Source organism: Camelus dromedarius, chromosome 11 (assembly GCF_036321535.1).
Source record: "Camelus dromedarius isolate mCamDro1 chromosome 11, mCamDro1.pat, whole genome shotgun sequence".
NCBI lineage: Eukaryota > Metazoa > Chordata > Mammalia > Artiodactyla > Camelidae > Camelus > Camelus dromedarius.
This window is the reverse complement of record NC_087446.1, coordinates 6,660,982-6,679,523: the sequence shown is the minus strand read 5'-3', so window position 1 is coordinate 6,679,523 and position 18,542 is coordinate 6,660,982. Positions and strand designations below refer to the sequence as shown.

At 38.9% G+C, this 18,542-nt stretch overlaps 1 protein-coding gene and 1 long non-coding RNA gene across 2 annotated transcripts in view; one reads left to right on the top strand and one right to left on the bottom strand.

Annotated features, from left to right (window-relative positions):
- EP300 (E1A binding protein p300) overlaps positions 1 to 18,542 on the top strand; it is a 66,350-nt gene that overhangs the window by 34,790 nt on the left and 13,018 nt on the right. The window contains exons 8-21 of the mRNA XM_010983525.3: positions 309 to 446; positions 2,131 to 2,248; positions 2,918 to 3,092; positions 5,427 to 5,504; positions 5,705 to 5,814; positions 7,299 to 7,436; positions 8,028 to 8,465; positions 9,541 to 9,720; positions 9,946 to 10,090; positions 11,997 to 12,115; positions 13,299 to 13,538; positions 13,918 to 14,006; positions 15,896 to 15,976; positions 17,896 to 17,952. Coding sequence (XP_010981827.3) covers positions 309 to 446; positions 2,131 to 2,248; positions 2,918 to 3,092; positions 5,427 to 5,504; positions 5,705 to 5,814; positions 7,299 to 7,436; positions 8,028 to 8,465; positions 9,541 to 9,720; positions 9,946 to 10,090; positions 11,997 to 12,115; positions 13,299 to 13,538; positions 13,918 to 14,006; positions 15,896 to 15,976; positions 17,896 to 17,952 — 2,106 coding nt within the window. The remainder of the gene's footprint in view (positions 1 to 308; positions 447 to 2,130; positions 2,249 to 2,917; positions 3,093 to 5,426; positions 5,505 to 5,704; positions 5,815 to 7,298; positions 7,437 to 8,027; positions 8,466 to 9,540; positions 9,721 to 9,945; positions 10,091 to 11,996; positions 12,116 to 13,298; positions 13,539 to 13,917; positions 14,007 to 15,895; positions 15,977 to 17,895; positions 17,953 to 18,542) is intronic.
- The window catches only part of LOC116156514 (uncharacterized), a 47,474-nt gene continuing 37,386 nt past the window's right edge, over positions 8,455 to 18,542 (bottom strand). Inside the window, exon 4 of the long non-coding RNA XR_004140359.2 lies at positions 8,455 to 8,602. This is a non-coding gene — a long non-coding RNA (uncharacterized LOC116156514). The remainder of the gene's footprint in view (positions 8,603 to 18,542) is intronic.

Sequence of the window (18,542 nt, the reverse complement as noted above, 5' to 3'; positions counted from 1 at the left end):
CCCAGGGTTAAGGATTAGTCCATTGTCCAGTGGATTCCCTGGGATGAGCTGTGTCAAAGTGACAGCTTAGTTTTATGTAACACAAGACTTAGTCTTCTAAACACATCATCCACTTCTCCAAACAACAAAATGTTGTGGGTTAATAACTCTTTTCCCTCACACAGATATAAACACATGCACACCCCCAGACTTCTTTATGTAAATGGACTTGTCATGGTGTATTGGCCCTATCAGCTCTACTTAAATGAGATCCTCTTTTCTCCTACCTTTCTTCACTAAAACTATTATTTCACGACTCCTTTTTAAAGCCCAATGATGAGTGAAAATGCCAGTGTGGCCTCCCTGGGTCCTATGCCAACAGCAGCTCAACCATCCAGTACTGGAATTCGGAAACAGTGGCATGAAGATATTACTCAGGATCTTCGAAATCATCTTGTTCACAAACTGTAAGATTGTAGGCATGTCTTATTCATAAACAGTTACAGGTCAACATGCTTCCAATCTGCCTGGCACTTAAACACAAGAGAAATGTTAGTGATTTTTCTGTAGCCTGGCTGTTGCTGCTGATACTTCTTCTGTGGCTTTCCTGCTTCCTATTCTCTGCTTCTCAACTTCTTCGCCATTATTCATTACGAGTCTTTCAGCTTTAACAGCATGTAAACAATTCTGCCTAGTGACAGTAATCAACACATTATTTAAGACGTTTTCACTTTAAATTTAAATTGTAAAGTGGCCTTTACAGAACTCATTTTAAAAGAAAAGCTAGGTCTTAGATCATTAGAATAGTAGTGTCAGTGCTGTTTTCTGTTGTCCCTGGTAAAGCTTTTATTATCTTGACAAGTTGAATCTGTTTGGGTGGTTTCTCTGTGGTCTTCTGTCCCTCCAAATGTGCACATATCAATAGTTTGTGAAATACCTCTGCGCTATTTGTTGTGAAGTTGATATATGCCAGGCACACTGCCTCACAGTCACTCTCTTCTCAGATGAAAGAGGGAGAAGGCATATGGAGTGGTAAAATGTAATGCACCCAATATCCTAAAGATAGAGATTAGACTTGACTGATTACAGAGTTTATACTTCAAAAAAAAATGCAGAATTTCTTTTTTTCTTGGAAGTATCAGTTCCCCCCCCTCACTTAATGGAGGGCTTTTCGTTTTATTCGTTTTTTTTAATTGGCTTAGAACTTTGTGACCTGTCTTTTATCTTTATTTTTATGTTACATTAGCCTACCAGTTATACTTGAGTTTCATTTAGGAATTCTCAAATGATAGCACTAAAAATGGAATTTGACAAAGAGAAAACTGAGATGTTAATACAGTAAATTAATAAGGAATAACGAAAACAAACTTATTTTGTGATCCAGCTGTTAAGGAACTTTTATTTAATGAACAGAGACAGTAGATTGTTTGGGATTTGTTATCTGAGTTAATGTGAAATGTTTATTATATGCTTGTGGATTTTTTTTTCTTACTAACTTAGGTATTTTTCTAAGCTTCCATTTATTTCTTCTCCACATGGTTGTTTCAGGTACAGGTGAACATAAGGTGTCCATATGATAAAATTAGTGGTTGAAATCACATCTGTCAATCTTCTGGAATGTCAGTGCCAAGCATTTTGTAGGGACTTGCTGGAGAGTAAAAGATACTGAATTTAGCAGAATTATTATGCATTTTTGCCCCCTTCACTTCAAGTTTTTTTTTTATCTTTTAAGATTTTGTAGATTATTAGGTTTTATTTGACTAAGCTGAATTTAGGAAAGTAGAAGGATCTTAAGGCTGTTGCTACTTGATACTATGACAAAGGTTATGTTTCCTCACTTCCTTTATGCAAATAGCACAGTATAATTTTTTTGCTCCACATTAGAGTTACAGGGACCAGAGAGTATTTTTATGGAGTCATTTCTTAGATTCTGATCAGGAGAACCCTTTGTTTACCGCAGAGACATTTTCATTTTGGTCAGTATTTTATATTTGAGCACATCTTACCCCTCATTTTAAAATTTTACCTAATGTGTTCATGGTATAAAAATGGGGAACTACTAATCAGGAAGAAGTTTAAAATACTGTATATTTGTATGACAAGAACGAAAAACTGACATGGTATAATAGTGGTAGGATTTTCTGTTCCTAGTGTTCAAGCCATATTTCCTACTCCGGATCCTGCTGCTTTAAAAGACAGGCGGATGGAAAACCTAGTTGCATATGCCCGGAAAGTGGAAGGGGACATGTATGAATCTGCAAATAATCGAGTGAGCATCTTTTTTGTCTATATAAAGTCAAAAATGGACCTCTTTTGGTTATTCCTCGTTGTTACATGTACATGGAAAATACTGAACTTCACAGGATACCCTTTAGCCATTCTGTCTTAGTCTCACTGTGGAGTCACGATAACAAAGCAATTTTCTTAAAGTGTATGTCAAGAATCTTACATTTTTCCTCCTAATAATACAGTGCACTCACGAGGCACTTTATCTGGGTTGTCCTTCTGTCAGCTGAAAAGTGGTTGAGCTGTTACCAGCTCTGTGCTATTTTCACTAGAATATGGTGAATCAGCTGCTTAGTATTTTCATCTCAAGTAGTATTTCCATATCAGTTGAACTTTCTTCTCTAAATTGGCACTTCTTCAAAAATGTAGCATATTCTTTCCACATGCTATAAATTGCCAGCACATAGTTTGTAAACTTACTTTGAGAGGTCATGCTTTACTCTGTAGGTTCATAATAAAGCAGCTTTTTACACGATCATTCCAAACATGAGCTCATATTTGGAATGATTTAAGAAAGTAGATTAGATTGATTCTTCTCCCATTACATTTCTTCCTACCTCTTTAAATGAAGCTAGTATCTATTCTTAGTTCATTTTTTTTGTTACCTCATGGTAATTCATCTTTTCTCCTCATCTCTACAAAATTCCAAAAGGCGGAATACTACCACCTGCTAGCTGAGAAGATCTATAAAATCCAGAAAGAACTAGAAGAAAAACGAAGGACTAGACTACAGAAACAGAACATGCTACCAAGTGCTGCAAGCATGGGGCCAGTTTCCATGAACCCAGGGCCTAACATGGGACAGCCACAACCAGGAATGACTTCAAGTGAGTGCTTTCTATTGTTATTTTGGGGAGAAATTGTAATAAAATGGTTCATAACCAAATTCACTAATTTTCAGTAGCTTTGGTAACTATTCTAGAGTTTTCAAATGACTCTTTTTTGCCTTTTCAAAGAAAATAATTCAGCTTCCAGTAAAAGCAGTAGCTGAACAGTATATTTAAGATTACTGGACTTGCTGCTTTATATGTCTTGGTTATATGGTATTTTTAGTACCGAAGATATTCTTCTCTCGTAGAAGATATTCTTCTCTCACAGTGACATCGTGGAATTGATAGTCCACAGGTTTTCACTGACTTGTATATTGTATGCAGCCAATAGATGTAGACTGAGCAGGTGCAGAGGCCTCACTGACTTTGATACGTCCTACAAACAATATCATGTTACTTACACTGTCACACTTTCTTCCTGACACGATATATTGGAAGAACTGTTTATTTTTTAGAAGCATCATTTAAAATTCATCTTGACAGTTCAGTGTTCTAGTTAAAGCAGCCTTCATGACTTGATGAATTAACCAGATAGCCAAGATTATTATGCATTCCCTTACTCATTCATTGATTTGCTACTAGGTTCCAAGCAGTGAAATACGATACAGGTATAGAACAGTGAGGAAGAATACAGGCTGTGTAAATGATGTGTGAAAGGCTATGATAGGGAAAACTTGTACTTTGAATCAGAGAAAGCTCACTACCTACTACATGTAGATAGTGCCAACAGAGCCAGTAGGTACCAAGTCTTAGGCCATTAGTGGATTATAGGTGGGCTGAGAAATTCATCCCCCGCAGGTCCTGAAGTAGTGAAATGGAGAACTCTTGGTTGCCACTGGTTTTTAGCAGCCTCGTTTGTTAACTGCAGTGTGCTAGATACACTTTCTCATTGGACCGTGGTGTGAAGAGTTGAGAACAGCATCAGCTTTTTTGGCAGAGGGACTAGCATGCACCGAGGCCCCACTGGCAAAGGAAAACACAGGTATTTTTTGATTAGGTGGAACAATTGTTCAGAAAAAAAGTGAAGACTACAGTTGAGGACACTGCTTCAGTGCTGATGCTTTGAAGTAGGGCAGTAACTAAGGTATAGAGACAAGTGGACAAATTTGAGATACTTGGGTGTGGTAGAATTTACTTGAGTTCATTAGAAATTTGAGCCTAGTTAAAAGTCTCATATTAAATTGTAGTCTCCTATTAGAATGAAAACAGTATGGTACTGATGCAGGCAGGAACAAATATTAGTGGAACTGAATGGCCTTGAGTATATGTTTATGGAATGAGATCCCCACCTTATCTCACACACAGAAATTAACTGTAGAAGAATCAAATTTTTTAAAACTTTAAATTAAAAAGTACTATACAGAATATTGAAGAAAATATAAAATGAAATGAGAAAAGTCTCTAAATACTGGAAGCTTTAAAGAAAAAAGAAAAACAGAAGAAATCACAAACATAATTAGTGGGCAAACCAAGGACAATATATTCATATTAAAGATACTAATTTTTTTAATATACAGTAGGAGTCCTATTTGTTGCTGTTTAGTATAGCAAACTTTTTAGTAAATGAGCAGTAGTGACAGAGGACATTTTGAGAGTTGTCTGAAATGGTGGCCTTCTCTTTAGAGCACAGTCTGCCACAGGTTTGCCCGAAGCTTGAGTACATACTACTTGGGGAGGGGGGCGGTGCAGGGTAGAGCTGGGTCACTACAGGCATCCCAGAATGTGAAAGAAACATTATTTTTTTGGTGCACCCTGATGTGAAAAATGTTGGGAAGCACTGTGCTGCTAAAGAATGTGCAGACAATCCAAGAAAATATTAGAATTTACGTATCTATATTTATTTCTGTTTTTGTATCTAAGAGGTACATGATATGTAGTGCAGTATAATGTGTGTATTTAAAGTCAGTGTTCACGGTGGGCTTGTATGCATAAAAACACGTTATTGGAGTTGGGGGAACTTGGCCAGTGTGTGGTCCTTATGTATAGAGGTATTCTGCATACCAACGGAAGAATCAGGCTTAATCAAACAACAGTGTATTCAATGCTGTAGTCGTCTTTTTAAATATAAGACCTTACATTATTTTCCTGTCAGTGCGGAAAGCACTCTGGTTCATAAAGAAATGTGCCAAAACCATTTTGAGGCTTCTTCTTGTATTCTAGAACTAACATTTTTTTCAGGTTCCTGTCCAGTTCATAGCTTTATTCCTTTCATATTCAGACTGGATTCTGTAAGACATTACTAAAGATATTTTTGTAGAGTTTCTTTTTTTGTTTTTAAGGAAATAGCTGCCTGAAAGATAAGGTTCTAACCTTTTCTATATTCCACTCTAGACGGCCCTCTACCTGATCCTTCTATGATCCGTGGCAGTGTGCCAAACCAGATGATGCCTCGGATAACTCCACAACCTGGTAAGTAATGAAAGAAATCCATGTACCTTTTTAAACAGAGTCCCTGGTGTATTATAAGATTATTATCTGCCGTTCATTCACTGTTGGAAGCAGGTTCCTTTATTTGTCCTGATAAAATTACATAGAATCATAAATAAGAGCTCTTCTATTCTCCAGTTACATAAAGGTGCTCAGATGTAATATCTTACACTTACTCACAGGTTTGAATCAATTTGGCCAGATGAGCATGCCTCAGCCCCCTATTGGACCCCGGCAAACCTCTCCTCTTCAGCACCATGGACAGTTAGCTCAACCTGGAACTCTCAACCCGGTAAGTTTGACCTCTGGGTAATCTTTTTGTCCTCCACCTGTCATCTTGAAATTCCCTTTTCTTTGTTTATACTCGGTAAACAAATTCTTAGATTTGCTTAAACAGTTGACTGTAAGTAATTAATCCTTAACCTTGAGTTTTTTAAATGGAGATACTGGAGATTGAACCCAGGACCTCATGCATGCTAGGCATGTGGTCTACCACTGTACCCTCTCCCCTTAGCCTTTTTTTTTTTTTCCTGTAATTCTGTTGTATTTGCTCTTTAATATATACATGATTAGAACTAAACCATATCTGGTAATTACATAGTGAATACTAAAGTCTTTAATTTTCCCCACTTCTTTTACTTACATGTTTTTAGAAATTTATCGTACAGAAATAAATCACTGAGATATTAAAAGGCTATAATTTGAAGAAAATTCATTAAGGATGTTATGTGTACTGTGTTTTGGAAAAAGGCCATATCCTCAATGTACATTAAGGGATTCGTTATGGTTAAATTATAGTACATCTGTAAATTGGAATGCTCCATAAGCAATAATTTCAGAACTTATATGATGGCATGAAAGCAGTTTACAGCTTTAAATGGGAAAAGCAGGTATCTGAAGTGTATGTAAGGATCCTTATAGTTAAGAACTCTTTTGATTATACTATATATAAAATAAACATTTAAAGAAAGGTTTGCTTCCAAGTACTGTTCATACTCACAGTACTAGAAAGCTTATAAGAGCAGCCAGTCACCCTTACCTGGAATCTCAATGTTGAGTAGTCTGCATGTTTTGACATAGTCATCTCTCTTCCTAATGTCTGTCTTCCCCAAACACAGAACCTACCCAGGCAGAAAACTGTCATGGGTGTTGGAGGGCCGGGTACCTGATTCTAGAGACTAGAGAAGAGGGACTCTGAGCACTTCACTGCTCCTTATGCAAACTCTGAACCTGTCATTCACCTTTCTTTATTGACCCCAACCCTTATCCTCTCTGTCAGAGTTAGCTAGTGCTGTCAGTCCTTGGGCCTTTTTGAAGTTACCTAGCATAATGTCTAGCACCAGTCTGCCATGTTTAATGAGGGGTCTTAGTCTTCATTTTAATCTATAAGACAAATACCTTTTTTAGATTACTAAGGTTTTGGCCTTTGGTACTCCATAGTGACTCATTATGGAGTCCTGTAGTTTGTGCTATTACAGTACCACCTATGTGAGCAAAGACTTGATGAAATTGTGGTTTGCTCTTCTGACTTAAAAGAGTATGCAAACAAAGAGTTACCCCTGTGCCTTGTCATAGTTCTAGATGCATTTGTGTAATTTCTTCAGAGTGGGGTTAGGTAAGCTGAGAGGCTGTTCTCCATTATCTTTCATGAGGGTCAGCTCCTGTTGCAGCACCCTCTCCATAGCAGGGCCAGAGTGGTTGGTGATTCCAGCTGTGGTAGAATAACTGAAAAGAAGCAACTTGGTACTCTGTGTTTTGAATGTGTTTTTTGTGCAGCCTATGGGCTATGGGCCTCGCATGCAGCAGCCTTCCAGCCAGAGCCAGTTCCTTCCGCAGACTGCGTTCTCAACACAGGGAATGAATGTAACAAATATGCCTTTGGCTCCGTCTGGCGGTCAAGCACCAGTGTCTCAAGTATGTCTTACAACTGGATTTCTGTTTTTTTAACTTGTTTTCGTGTTTCTTGGAACTTCTTTTGATCTGGGCTTTTACAGGGAAGGGTGGCAGCAAATAATGGATGAAAATGGGTGATTAAGTTTTTAATAAGAACAGTTAATGGACATGGTATTCTGAACATGAAGGGATTACTCTGTGACATAGGAATGGTGTTAATTGCTAATAAGTAAGAAAGATTAGATTTTAAAAAGAACAGGTTTAATCATTTTTTAAAATAGTGAATGCCTTTTAAAATGATGTCTTACTGAAGAACTACAATGCAGAATGAAGAACTCTGGCTGAAGAGAGCACAGAACAGCTCAACAGTCTCATGCCTCTGCAGTGGCGGAGGCCGTTCTGCTGAATTTTTTTAAGTCTACTTAATTACTACGTTGGGTGGATTATCCCAAGATATGCCCCTAGGAATAGGATTTTTGACACATTTGAAAACAGAGGCATTCACTACCAGCTTCTGTTTAATCAGTTTGTGTCCTTAAATGTAAATGCCTATGGAGATATTTCTTTAATTCTGTTCTGAATTGCACCTTCTTATGGTTTCCATTTTAATAGGCACAAATATCCGGTTCTTCCTGCCCTGTGAACTCTCCTATAATGCCTCCTGGATCTCAAGGGAGCCACATTCACTGTCCCTCTCTCCCTCAGCCAGCTCTGCACCAGAACTCACCTTCTCCTGTCCCTAGTCGTACCCCCACCCCTCACCACACTCCCCCAAGCATAGGGGCTCAGCAGCCACCAGCAGCAGGAATTCCAGGCCCTGTTCCTACACCTCCAGCAGGGCCGCCCGGGCCCCAGTCCCAGGCTCTGCACCCACCTCCACGACAGACACCTACACCACCACCAACGCAACTTCCTCCCCAAGTACAGCCTTCACTTCCTGCTGCTCCTCCAGCTGACCCGGCACAGCAGCAGCCTCTGTCACAGCAAAGTACCGCGGCCTCTGTTCCCACCCCGACGGCGCCACTGCTGCCACCGCAGCCGGCCACTCCGGTAAGTAAGCAGCACGAGCGTCTTGAGCAGAGTCGTCCCCGCTGTCCTGGGGGATCCACGTCTCTTGGCTCTTGTCTCCCCGGTCAGACTCTGCTGTTACAGACTTCGTTTCCTTTCTTTTTTTCCTGTAACGGTACCTGACATAAAAGGAGCTCAGTTGTTTAGGTTTGACACTTAATATACACCACATGAATTTTACAGAAATTTAAAAGAATCTTTTCATATGATCTGATCTGCTCTATCAAGAGCAAATGAAACAAAATCATGGATTTAAGAGTGTCTGTGGTCCTAGCCAAAGTTAGAAAATCATGATCTAAGATGAGAAGAGTGTGGGCCTGGAACACCCCGTAGCTTCCTTGTGAGAGGACTGTTATGTGTGTAGTGGAAATCCAAATGCACATCCCATAGTCATGTCCTTACTAGCAGAACTCTGTGTCATGACTTCCACTGACACTGATTTAGTTCTCTGTCATGTTGGCAGAATGAGTCACAGCTACTTCATAAAAAACTGTCCATCAGTGACTGGTTCATCCTAGCCTCTGATATTATTTCTGAAAATACTAACTTCTCATGGGGTATGTCATTGGAAGATTTGGGAAAATTTGAGATTTTGTTAGTTATCCCATTACAGTGTGGTGATTTGAAACGGTGGCTCATTGTGTTCATTACAGTCTCTACTTTTCTGTACATTTGAAACTTTTTCTAATGAGAAGTTAAAAAGAAGGTTGCCAGTCACTCTTATTTTCCATTTCTCTATATGTAAGAGCTCTTCTGAGGCAGTCATTTCTGAAACTCCCCTCCCTCACGCACTGCCACCGAATGAGTTACTGAAGAAACAGTTGCTGTCTGTTTCATGTATAATCAGCCAGCCAGTATTTGCAAGTCCTCAGTCTCCTGTTCTTAAGCACAATTTACTTCAAGGGTGTGAAATAGGTAGAGTACGTGACAGTACCATAAATGGATATAGTTTAATGATACTAGCCTATAAATAGGTTGATCATGGCATCCTGCTGTGTAGCCTACATTCTGGTTGTATGACAGGCAAACTTTTTGTTTCTCCCCTCTTTCCACCCAGCTCTCCCAGCCAGCTGTAAGCATTGAAGGGCAGGTATCAAACCCTCCATCTACTAGTAGCACAGAAGTGAATTCTCAGACCATCCCTGAGAAGCAGCCTTCACAGGAAGTGAAAATGGAGACTAAAATGGAAGTGGATCCACCAGAACCAGCAGATACACAGCCAGAGGAGATTCCAGAGGTGAGAATAGGGCAATTACTGCTGTTTTTTGGTTAGGATCTCAGACTCGGAACCCCATTAAATATGTTACAGGAATGTATTCTGATAATTGGATCTCATTTTATTGATTTCCATGTGAGAACGGGTCTTCAGATGCATCCACAGGGGAGAGTACATAAGATAATGGTATTACTGCTTCCTAGTTGCATGTCTCTGGAATCTAAAAATTCCTACTTCATCTTTTAGACTAAAGCAGAAGACTGTAAAGTGGAACCTACAGAAACAGAAGAGAGAGGCACTGAATTGAAAACTGAAACAAAAGAAGAGGAAGACCAGCCAAGTACTTCAGCGACCCAGTCACCTCCAGTCCCAGGACAGTCAAAGAAGAAGAGTAAGTCTCTTAGACTCTGCATTTCTGGAGGCAGGAAAAAAAAAAGAGAGAGACCTCAGTAAGATGAGATTGAGCTGTTAGGTGTGGGAAATGGACTTTAATGTGATTTCACTAAGCCTGGAGCCCTTGACCTGGTCTCATCAGTATTACTAATGTTGGAAAAAGAAATTTTCTTTCCTTTATGTGTATTTGCTTTCTTTAGTCACTAGGGTTGTTAACAGCCTCTCAAAATTACCTGTCAGAGGAGAGAGATTATTAAATAATATCCTTGACTAAAATGCAGGAAACAATAATAGTTGTAATGTATTTTGTTAGCCTGCTATACACCAGGCACTGGCCACACACGTGCTTTGTCTCTTGTGAGAACTTCACAGCACCTCTGTGGGGTCTTTGATTCCTGTTTTACAGGCAGGAAAATTGAGGCTGGGCAAGGTCAGGTAACTGAACTTGCCCCGGCTGACTAGGCTGGTAAGTGAGCCTGGGCACACTGGTTCAGAACCTTTGCTCTGAACCACGCTACCGAGTAATAGTAAAGCCAAGCAGGTCGCAGTCCTTAGCAAGGTGTTAAACTCAAACAGTTCCCCAGAGATTAATTTACTAAATAGTTTAGGACTAGAACTTCTTGTGGCTCTACCAACCCCTTTAGTGGCACAGGTAGGACTTATCTCAAGGGAGAATCTGCTGGCTCTTGAAGATGATGTATATAAAAGTGTTCCCATGAATGCAATGCACTGGAAGTGATGGGGTTAAAATTTTATTTTCATTTAAAAATAAGGTCATTTGTAAAGCCTATAATGAAAAAATATGGAAAGGGAAAAAAAAATATATATATATATATATATATAATTGAATCACTGTGCTGTATACCAGAAACTAACACAACATTGTAAATCAACTATAATAGTTTAACCTTTTTTTTAAAAAAAAGGTTGTTATATATTGAGATACTTTAATGTAAGCTGCAACAAACCCCATCTTACCATTAGGAATTTCTCTTTATCTGCTTAAATTGTTTATTTTGAGCACAACAAAGTATGAGAGACAAAGACGCTTCTCCTCCCATCTATTTAATTTTTTTCACGGCAGCCCCTACCATGGGGTAAAGAATATGTGAGGTACTGATAAGTGGGTATCCTCTTTAAGTTAAAATTAATTCGTAAATAGAAAAGTAACAAAACCGCTGTTCAGAGTGATTTAAAGCTGAAAAATTGACCCTTACTGACCAGCTTTTTTAACAGTAGTTTAAATTAATTCCATTCAGGACACACCAGCAAATCTTTCCTGACTTAGGAAACATTTAGTAAGAACACATACAAATGTATTTTGATTAGCTGAGTCCATTGTTCTGGCAGTAACAATTTAGTTCTCTTTCTTTAGACTTAAACCTAACATTTGCCATTAAAATAATAAGTAAGTCTTCTGCTGAAGCATTTTAATGAAGGACTCCTAGCCTTCAGTGGTCCTGATTCTTTGGTGATAAGACAATAGTAGGTCTAATTTCTGACTGATTATATACTGTATCACAAAGGAGGGCTTCTTTCTATTCTTGCTTGACAGCATCCCCCGCCTGTCATGTGTATCTTTTGGAATATTCTGACAAGTCTCTTCATGAATTTTTTGGAAGGCTTAGGATTCTGTTTCTGCTTGGTCAAGGCTATCTTAATTGAGTTTTTGACTGAGAAATTAGCTGAGCCGGGTATTTAAAGGTGCCTAGACATGGTGTTTTGAAGGCTCTATCTGAAGCCGACCAGGAATTAGACAGGAAGTACACCCTTAGTGATAGTTCATGGAGACAATGCAGGGAATTTTGTGTTTTCTGAGTCTTGACATAGTTTTTATAGCTTTGACTTGAACTTTTTTTCTTCTTATGTTCAAAATGGTAACTAATTTCAAATGTACTCTTAAGTTTTCAAACCTGAAGAGTTAAGACAGGCACTGATGCCAACACTGGAGGCACTTTATCGACAGGATCCAGAATCCCTCCCCTTTCGTCAACCTGTGGACCCTCAACTTCTAGGAATCCCTGTAAGTATGGGTTGGTACTCATGATTTTTTTTTTTTTTTGTCAACAGCTTTATTCAGATACAATTCACATATTGTACAGGTCACTCATTTAAAGTGTACAGTTCAGCAGGTTTTGTGGATTAATAGAATTGTGTAGCTATCAACCCAGTCAGTTTTGGATCATTTTCCTCACCCCAAAAAGGAAATCCCATCTCCATAAGCAGTCAGTCCCCATTTCCTCCCACAATCCCCCAGTCAGCCTCTGGTCTACTTTCTGTCTCTATGGATTTGTTCATTCTGGACATTTCATCAAATGGAATCTTACAGAATGTGGTTCTTTCTGACTGGCTTCTCTCACTTAGCATGATGTTTTCAAGATTTGACAATATTGTAGCACAGATCAGTACTTCATTCCTTTTTATGGCCAGCAATATTCTGTTGTATGGATATATATACATTTTGTTTACCCATCCATTAGTTGATAGACATTTGGGTTGTTCAGACTTTTTGGCTGTTGAGGATAGCACATTTATAAATATTCACATACAAGTTTGTGTGTGTTACATATCTTTTAATTTACTTCCCTTGGTTGTATACCTAGGAGTGGGATTGCTGAGTTATTTGGCTTATTTATTTTTATCACTTGAGTAGCAGTAGTTCGTGATAGAAAAGATGAACCCAAATTAGCTTCATCTGGTTTTAGAGTTGCCTTTACCTACCAGCTGCTGGCAGGTTTCATTTGAGGATTTTAAGTGGTATTGGGTAAGGCATTGGAGTGCTTCAAGGGGCAAAAATCCATTAGGATTTTTTTTAACCCCTATATTTTCCCATGACCTTAGATGGATCACTGACGTTCTCTGGACTTAGGCTCTTTCTAGTAGTAAAATGTTAAAGGTCTTTGACTTCTTGGTCTTTAAACTGATCGCACATATACTGTGGTAAAGTATCTGGAATCACTTCTGTAGACCATCAGCTTGCTGTCTAGAAAGTCTATAGTTATTGTTATTCTGTCTGCTCTGGGCTGCTTCGTGTCTCTGTAGACCGATGATTTAAAGGAGTGATGGGCATCAATCATATTTTTGGAAATACAGACACATCAAACCAAAACTCAACATTACCTGGAAAATTAATGATGATTATAGCCAGCTATGCCATATACCTTGAATATATTTTGGATAATGTTGCTGGGTGTCACTTATCCTAGGATTACTTTGATATTGTGAAGAGCCCCATGGATCTTTCTACCATCAAGAGGAAGTTAGACACTGGACAGTATCAGGAGCCCTGGCAGTATGTGGACGACATTTGGCTTATGTTCAACAATGCCTGGTTATATAATCGGAAAACATCACGGGTATACAAATACTGCTCCAAGTTATCTGAGGTCTTTGAACAAGAAATTGACCCAGTGATGCAGGGCCTTGGATACTGTTGTGGCAGAAAGGTAAGAAATTTTTGCACAGATGAGAATTGAAAATTTGACCAATTAGAATTCTGAATCATCAGATTGTAAGTTCATCTTGAATAGGGACTCATAGGGTCATATTTCCCTGTGGTGCACAATGCCTGGCATGTGCTGGTTCTCCTAGGCATGTCAGTTCACATTGAGCTCCTCTTGTTCTCTTGTTCTTTGTAACTGGTGGAAGGATATGATTGTTAAGCTTCTTTCAGAGTGATGAAATAATACACTAGTAAACCGAAACTGCCTGTTGTGATTCACATAAATGAGAACTAAGACTTCACTGACTTTTGTTTCAGAATTGCCAGTATAAATATTTCAGCTTGCCCTTCAAACCATATTTAATAAATGGTTTCTTTTGCAGTTGGAGTTCTCTCCACAGACACTCTGTTGCTATGGCAAACAGTTATGCACAATCCCTCGCGATGCCACTTACTACAGTTACCAGAACAGGTAAGCTTGACCTGTGTGGACTGTGGTCAGAGTGTCCGCGTGTCTAGGGAGTGCATGCGGAAGGACCAGCACACATACAGTCATGGTTCATGTGGAACTTGCTTGAAAACAGCTGTACAGCACAAGTTCTGGTCTTTGCATTCTGCCTTTGTTTGCAGAATTACACAGTTTTCTAGTAGAAAGTAGCCTTGTGTCTGGGCCCATATTTTTATAAGGCAGAAACCCAAGGCCTTATGAAGTTAAGCAATTTCATGAGTTGGTGGCATACATGGGACTAGGTCCCAGGCCCCACTTCTCTTTCCACTGTCCTCTTCCAGCTCACCGCAGCCTCTAGCAAAACAAAATTTTCAAACTAATTAGTCTTTCTACTTGTCCATGAAATTGCTGCTGGCTTTCACCATTCCCGAAACTACCCAGAAAACTTTTAACCAAAAGTTTGTTAACCAGCTGTATCTTTTAGGAAATGTTTCCTTTTTGTGTACAGCCTATCCATCCAAAAACTCCCAAGTTTTTCTTGGAGTATATAAAAACAGAGGAATATTAAAAAACAGGTTTTTTGCCTCTCTTAAGCAAATAAAAGGGAATACCCCCAAAAGTAACTCTGTACCAGACTCTTCTTACACAGACTTGAATATGACAGTGGATGGTAGGCTTCTAGTAAATTAGACACTGCTGCCTTATTTTCTCTTGCTCAAACAATGGCTATAATTACAAATTGCAATTACTATCTTAATCAGCCAACAATATAGCTGGCATCAGGTGTTTACTTGGGGCTCTGAGACAGTAATAGCAAGGCTGGACAGTTAATACTTTGAACCAAACCCACAGTGATTTTTTTTGCTGAACTTGTTTGCTACAGTTGTATTTCTAGCTTTGAAAAGATCACTTAAACTTTTTGTTTTATTTACAAAGTTAGGTGCACTCTCCCTGATGCTTTGTAGTCATTAGAATCCACAGTTTTTACTCATTAAAACTTAGGAAGTGGTCTCAAGTTGTTACAAGCACCTTGTGTTCAAAAAAGCAAGTGACAGCTGGCACGAAACTTTGCTTGTGCTGTCATCTTGACATTTATGTAGCGTTTCTGGACTTTTACCACCAGTCTACAGCGCTTGCAGTCTTTGTACCAAGAAATAATGTAATCATGTATCTGCACACACCACTGCCTTTCTTCTCCCCTTTAAATGATGTCAGTTGGTGCCACAGTCTGTTTAACTGCTTGTGCAGACTTTTCATTGTACTTACGTGGCTTCCTTGATCAAAAAGAAACTTTTTCAGACTACAGTGGTTTTTAGATGATTTCTTGATACTATATCCCTAATGGATTTTTTCTTTGAAAGTGGGGAGAAGAGTGATTGCCATGTTTAGGTGATAGAGTAACAGATCTTCTCTCCCCAGTATATTTATCCTTCCTTATCCTTTTGATTATTTGCATCAAGTAGCGTTAATTACTAAAACCGAAGGGTATAGGTCTGTGTGAGACTTGTTTGTTTTATTTGCTGTAATCATTTGCTACTTGTGATCCCATTGAGATATTTAATGCTAATCTGTGCTTTGCCTTGGCTTTCTGCTTTGTGTTGTCTTGCGTTTTATGGTTTTTGTTGTCCTGCAATCCCTCATTTCTTCGTTTGTTTTGTGTTTTTTTTTTTTTCTCCCTCATGCTTGTCGTTGTCTGCACTTGGCTTTGATTGCAAAAAACCAAAAACCAAAAACCAAACCTAAACTGTGGGGCCCATAAATCTGCATCATTGAATGTCCTTGTCGCCGTTGATGACCTGCTCTCTGCTCCCGTCCCCCTCCTTGGCCTGCTGTGATTGGTGGCTTCGTTGCTTGGCTTGGGCTGTGTTGTGTGAACGGAACAGTTCACCCCAGTATGGCCTTCTTGCCGACAGGTATCATTTCTGTGAGAAGTGTTTCAATGAAATCCAAGGGGAGAGCGTTTCTTTGGGGGATGACCCTTCCCAGCCTCAAACGTAAGTAACTATGTTATGTTGGAAAGTACTGTCTTATTTCTCTGTTTTGTTAGGTGATTATGCTCAGGCTTCTAAGTGGTCTTGGTTTATGCTGTCTAGTGTGATAGCCGTTAGCCGCAGGGAGCTAGTAAAATACAGATTAACTTAAAGCAAACAAAACTTAAAATTCCTAATTTCTGTTGCTTAATAAACATCTGTAGCTAATGGCTACCATATTGGTCAGTACAGATGGAGAATATTTCCATCACAGCAGGAGGTTCTTTCAGTGCTGATCTAGGGAATACATCAGTATTGGATGGTCATTTTAGGTATATTTCTTCTATAAGGAAACAGCCAGCTTCACTCCTAAAAAGTTAGTTTCACTGTTAGCTATGTTGAGTTTGAGGGAAATTGACCAAATAACCACCATTCAACTTTCTCATACAGGTTAAAAATACCCAAATCATTACAATTGTGAATATGATTTCACAACATTAGGGATTTAGGAATTTGTTAGAGTGACTTATAGAAAGACACTTGGTTGGACTTCTGCTGTCTCACAAGCTCTTGTGGTTTGGTAAATGCCAAGAAAATTTTTCAGACGCAGCCTAAACTGCCTCATGGTACGTCTGATCTCTAAGATTCAGTTAGACATTGAAATTTGCATTGTTAACAGAAAAAAAGAACTGCGTGTTGTCTTTTCAATATTCTTCAGCTTCTTTTCCAGTTTAACCTATAATAAACAGAAGCAACTGAGAACATTTAAAAAAAAAAAGTACGGAATTGTTACTAGTAATAACAGGGCTTCTGAGAAAAACTGGTTAATGTTTCCAAATTGGGTTTTGAAGTTGTACTTTGTCCTCAGTCACCATAGACATAGTGGGGACTGGTGCTGGTCTGGAAACTAGATATTAGGTCCCCTTGAACCTTAAGGAGATTTTCTGACCCTTGGCTAAACCAGGGAAGTCTGCTCCAGCTAGTTTTCCCTGATGCAGGAAGGGAGACAGCCTTACAGTTGGTGCTATCGAGTGGCTCCCCATGTGTCCTGTACCTTCGGACAGCTCATCTCTGACTTTACAGTGCAGAGGCCCCTCTTCCAGTTCTGAATGTGGCAGTGGGCCTGAATCAGTGCATTACTAACAAGTTCCCAGATCATTCTGTGCTTCTTGTCTTCAGAACACACTTTGAGTAGCAAGACTTCAGGCCATTTAATGATGAGTCTCTAGCCTATAACCAGTCGGATACAGCTTAAATGTGGAAATGTCCTCATTTTTGTGAGGAGGAACCACATTAGTCAAAGTTGGGCCCCCTGAAGTTTAATTCTAGGTTGACAGTAAGACTGTTAGCTTCTATATTTGTGAGGCTATGAGCATTGTGGTACGCTGGATTTCAGGATGGGAGGCCATGTGGAAACTTAATGAATACCCTTTTTTGGCCAACTATAAGTGACCTGAAATATATATTCTTAATATTGACGTTTTCTGTTAATATAAAAGTTGTTTGACTAGACTGTCCTGATTAATTAGGTTTTTTTTAAATAGTGATTTAGGTCCCTCTGTACACACTATCTTTATATACCTTGTTCAGTCTAGAAACATTAAACTATTAAAAGGTATAGATACCTAACAGTAAGAGTAGTGGGCAAGATTTAAAAAGGAAAAGAACTAACCCATATGCCTAGTTCTTACTGGGTTCTCCTTTTCCTATAAGTGGGAGTAGATTTACTCTAAAGTTCTTTCCAGAAAACATAGGCATTTCTTTATGTAAATGTGCATTTTGTGGGAGCAAGAATGTACAAGTTTATTGTATCCTTGGTTTAGTCTTAGAAGATTTAAATAACCCACTTACAGGATGGGTTTTTTTGTTCCTTTTGGTTAGAACAGTGGTCTAATTATCTTTCTATGTTGCCTTTTCTCATTGTATCCCTCTTCTTTCCTTAGTACAATAAATAAAGAACAATTTTCGAAGAGAAAAAATGACACACTGGATCCTGAACTGTAAGTAGTTCCCCTTGAATAGTCAGTACACCTTGAGTTTCCTTCTTCCTTTCATTCTCTTGGTTTGCATAGCCAGTGAGATGATTCTCTATTCTTGGGCTAAATCTGTAACATACCTAACACAGATGGTAGAAAAGTTAAAGTTCACGTTATGGTTAGGATTCATTTACATTTCACTAAATTGACGTAATATTTTGGTGTTTTATATGTAGGCCTAAGTGAAGCACCAAGCTACCTCTGCTCAGGGCCATGCATTCCAGCCCTGTTGTCCTCTGCATTTGCAAACCAGCTCATAATCCCCCCCTTTATAGTGAGGCCTTTCAGAACCCTGTGCAGAGATGTACTGGTGTTCTGGGCATTCCTGACATGGATATGATGGTGTTGGACTCGTTGGAAGGCAGTCGTCTTTATCTTTCACTTTTTACCGCCTTTCCATGGTCACATTTAAAATTGCCACACTTAATGACTGAACTTAACTGCTTCTGAGATTTGCTCTACCTATAAACACTAAGGAACTTTTAACCCAGGAACTCTTTAAAACTATTACTTCAGTTCTTTGGACATGACCTTGGCTGTCTTTTGAATTGTCA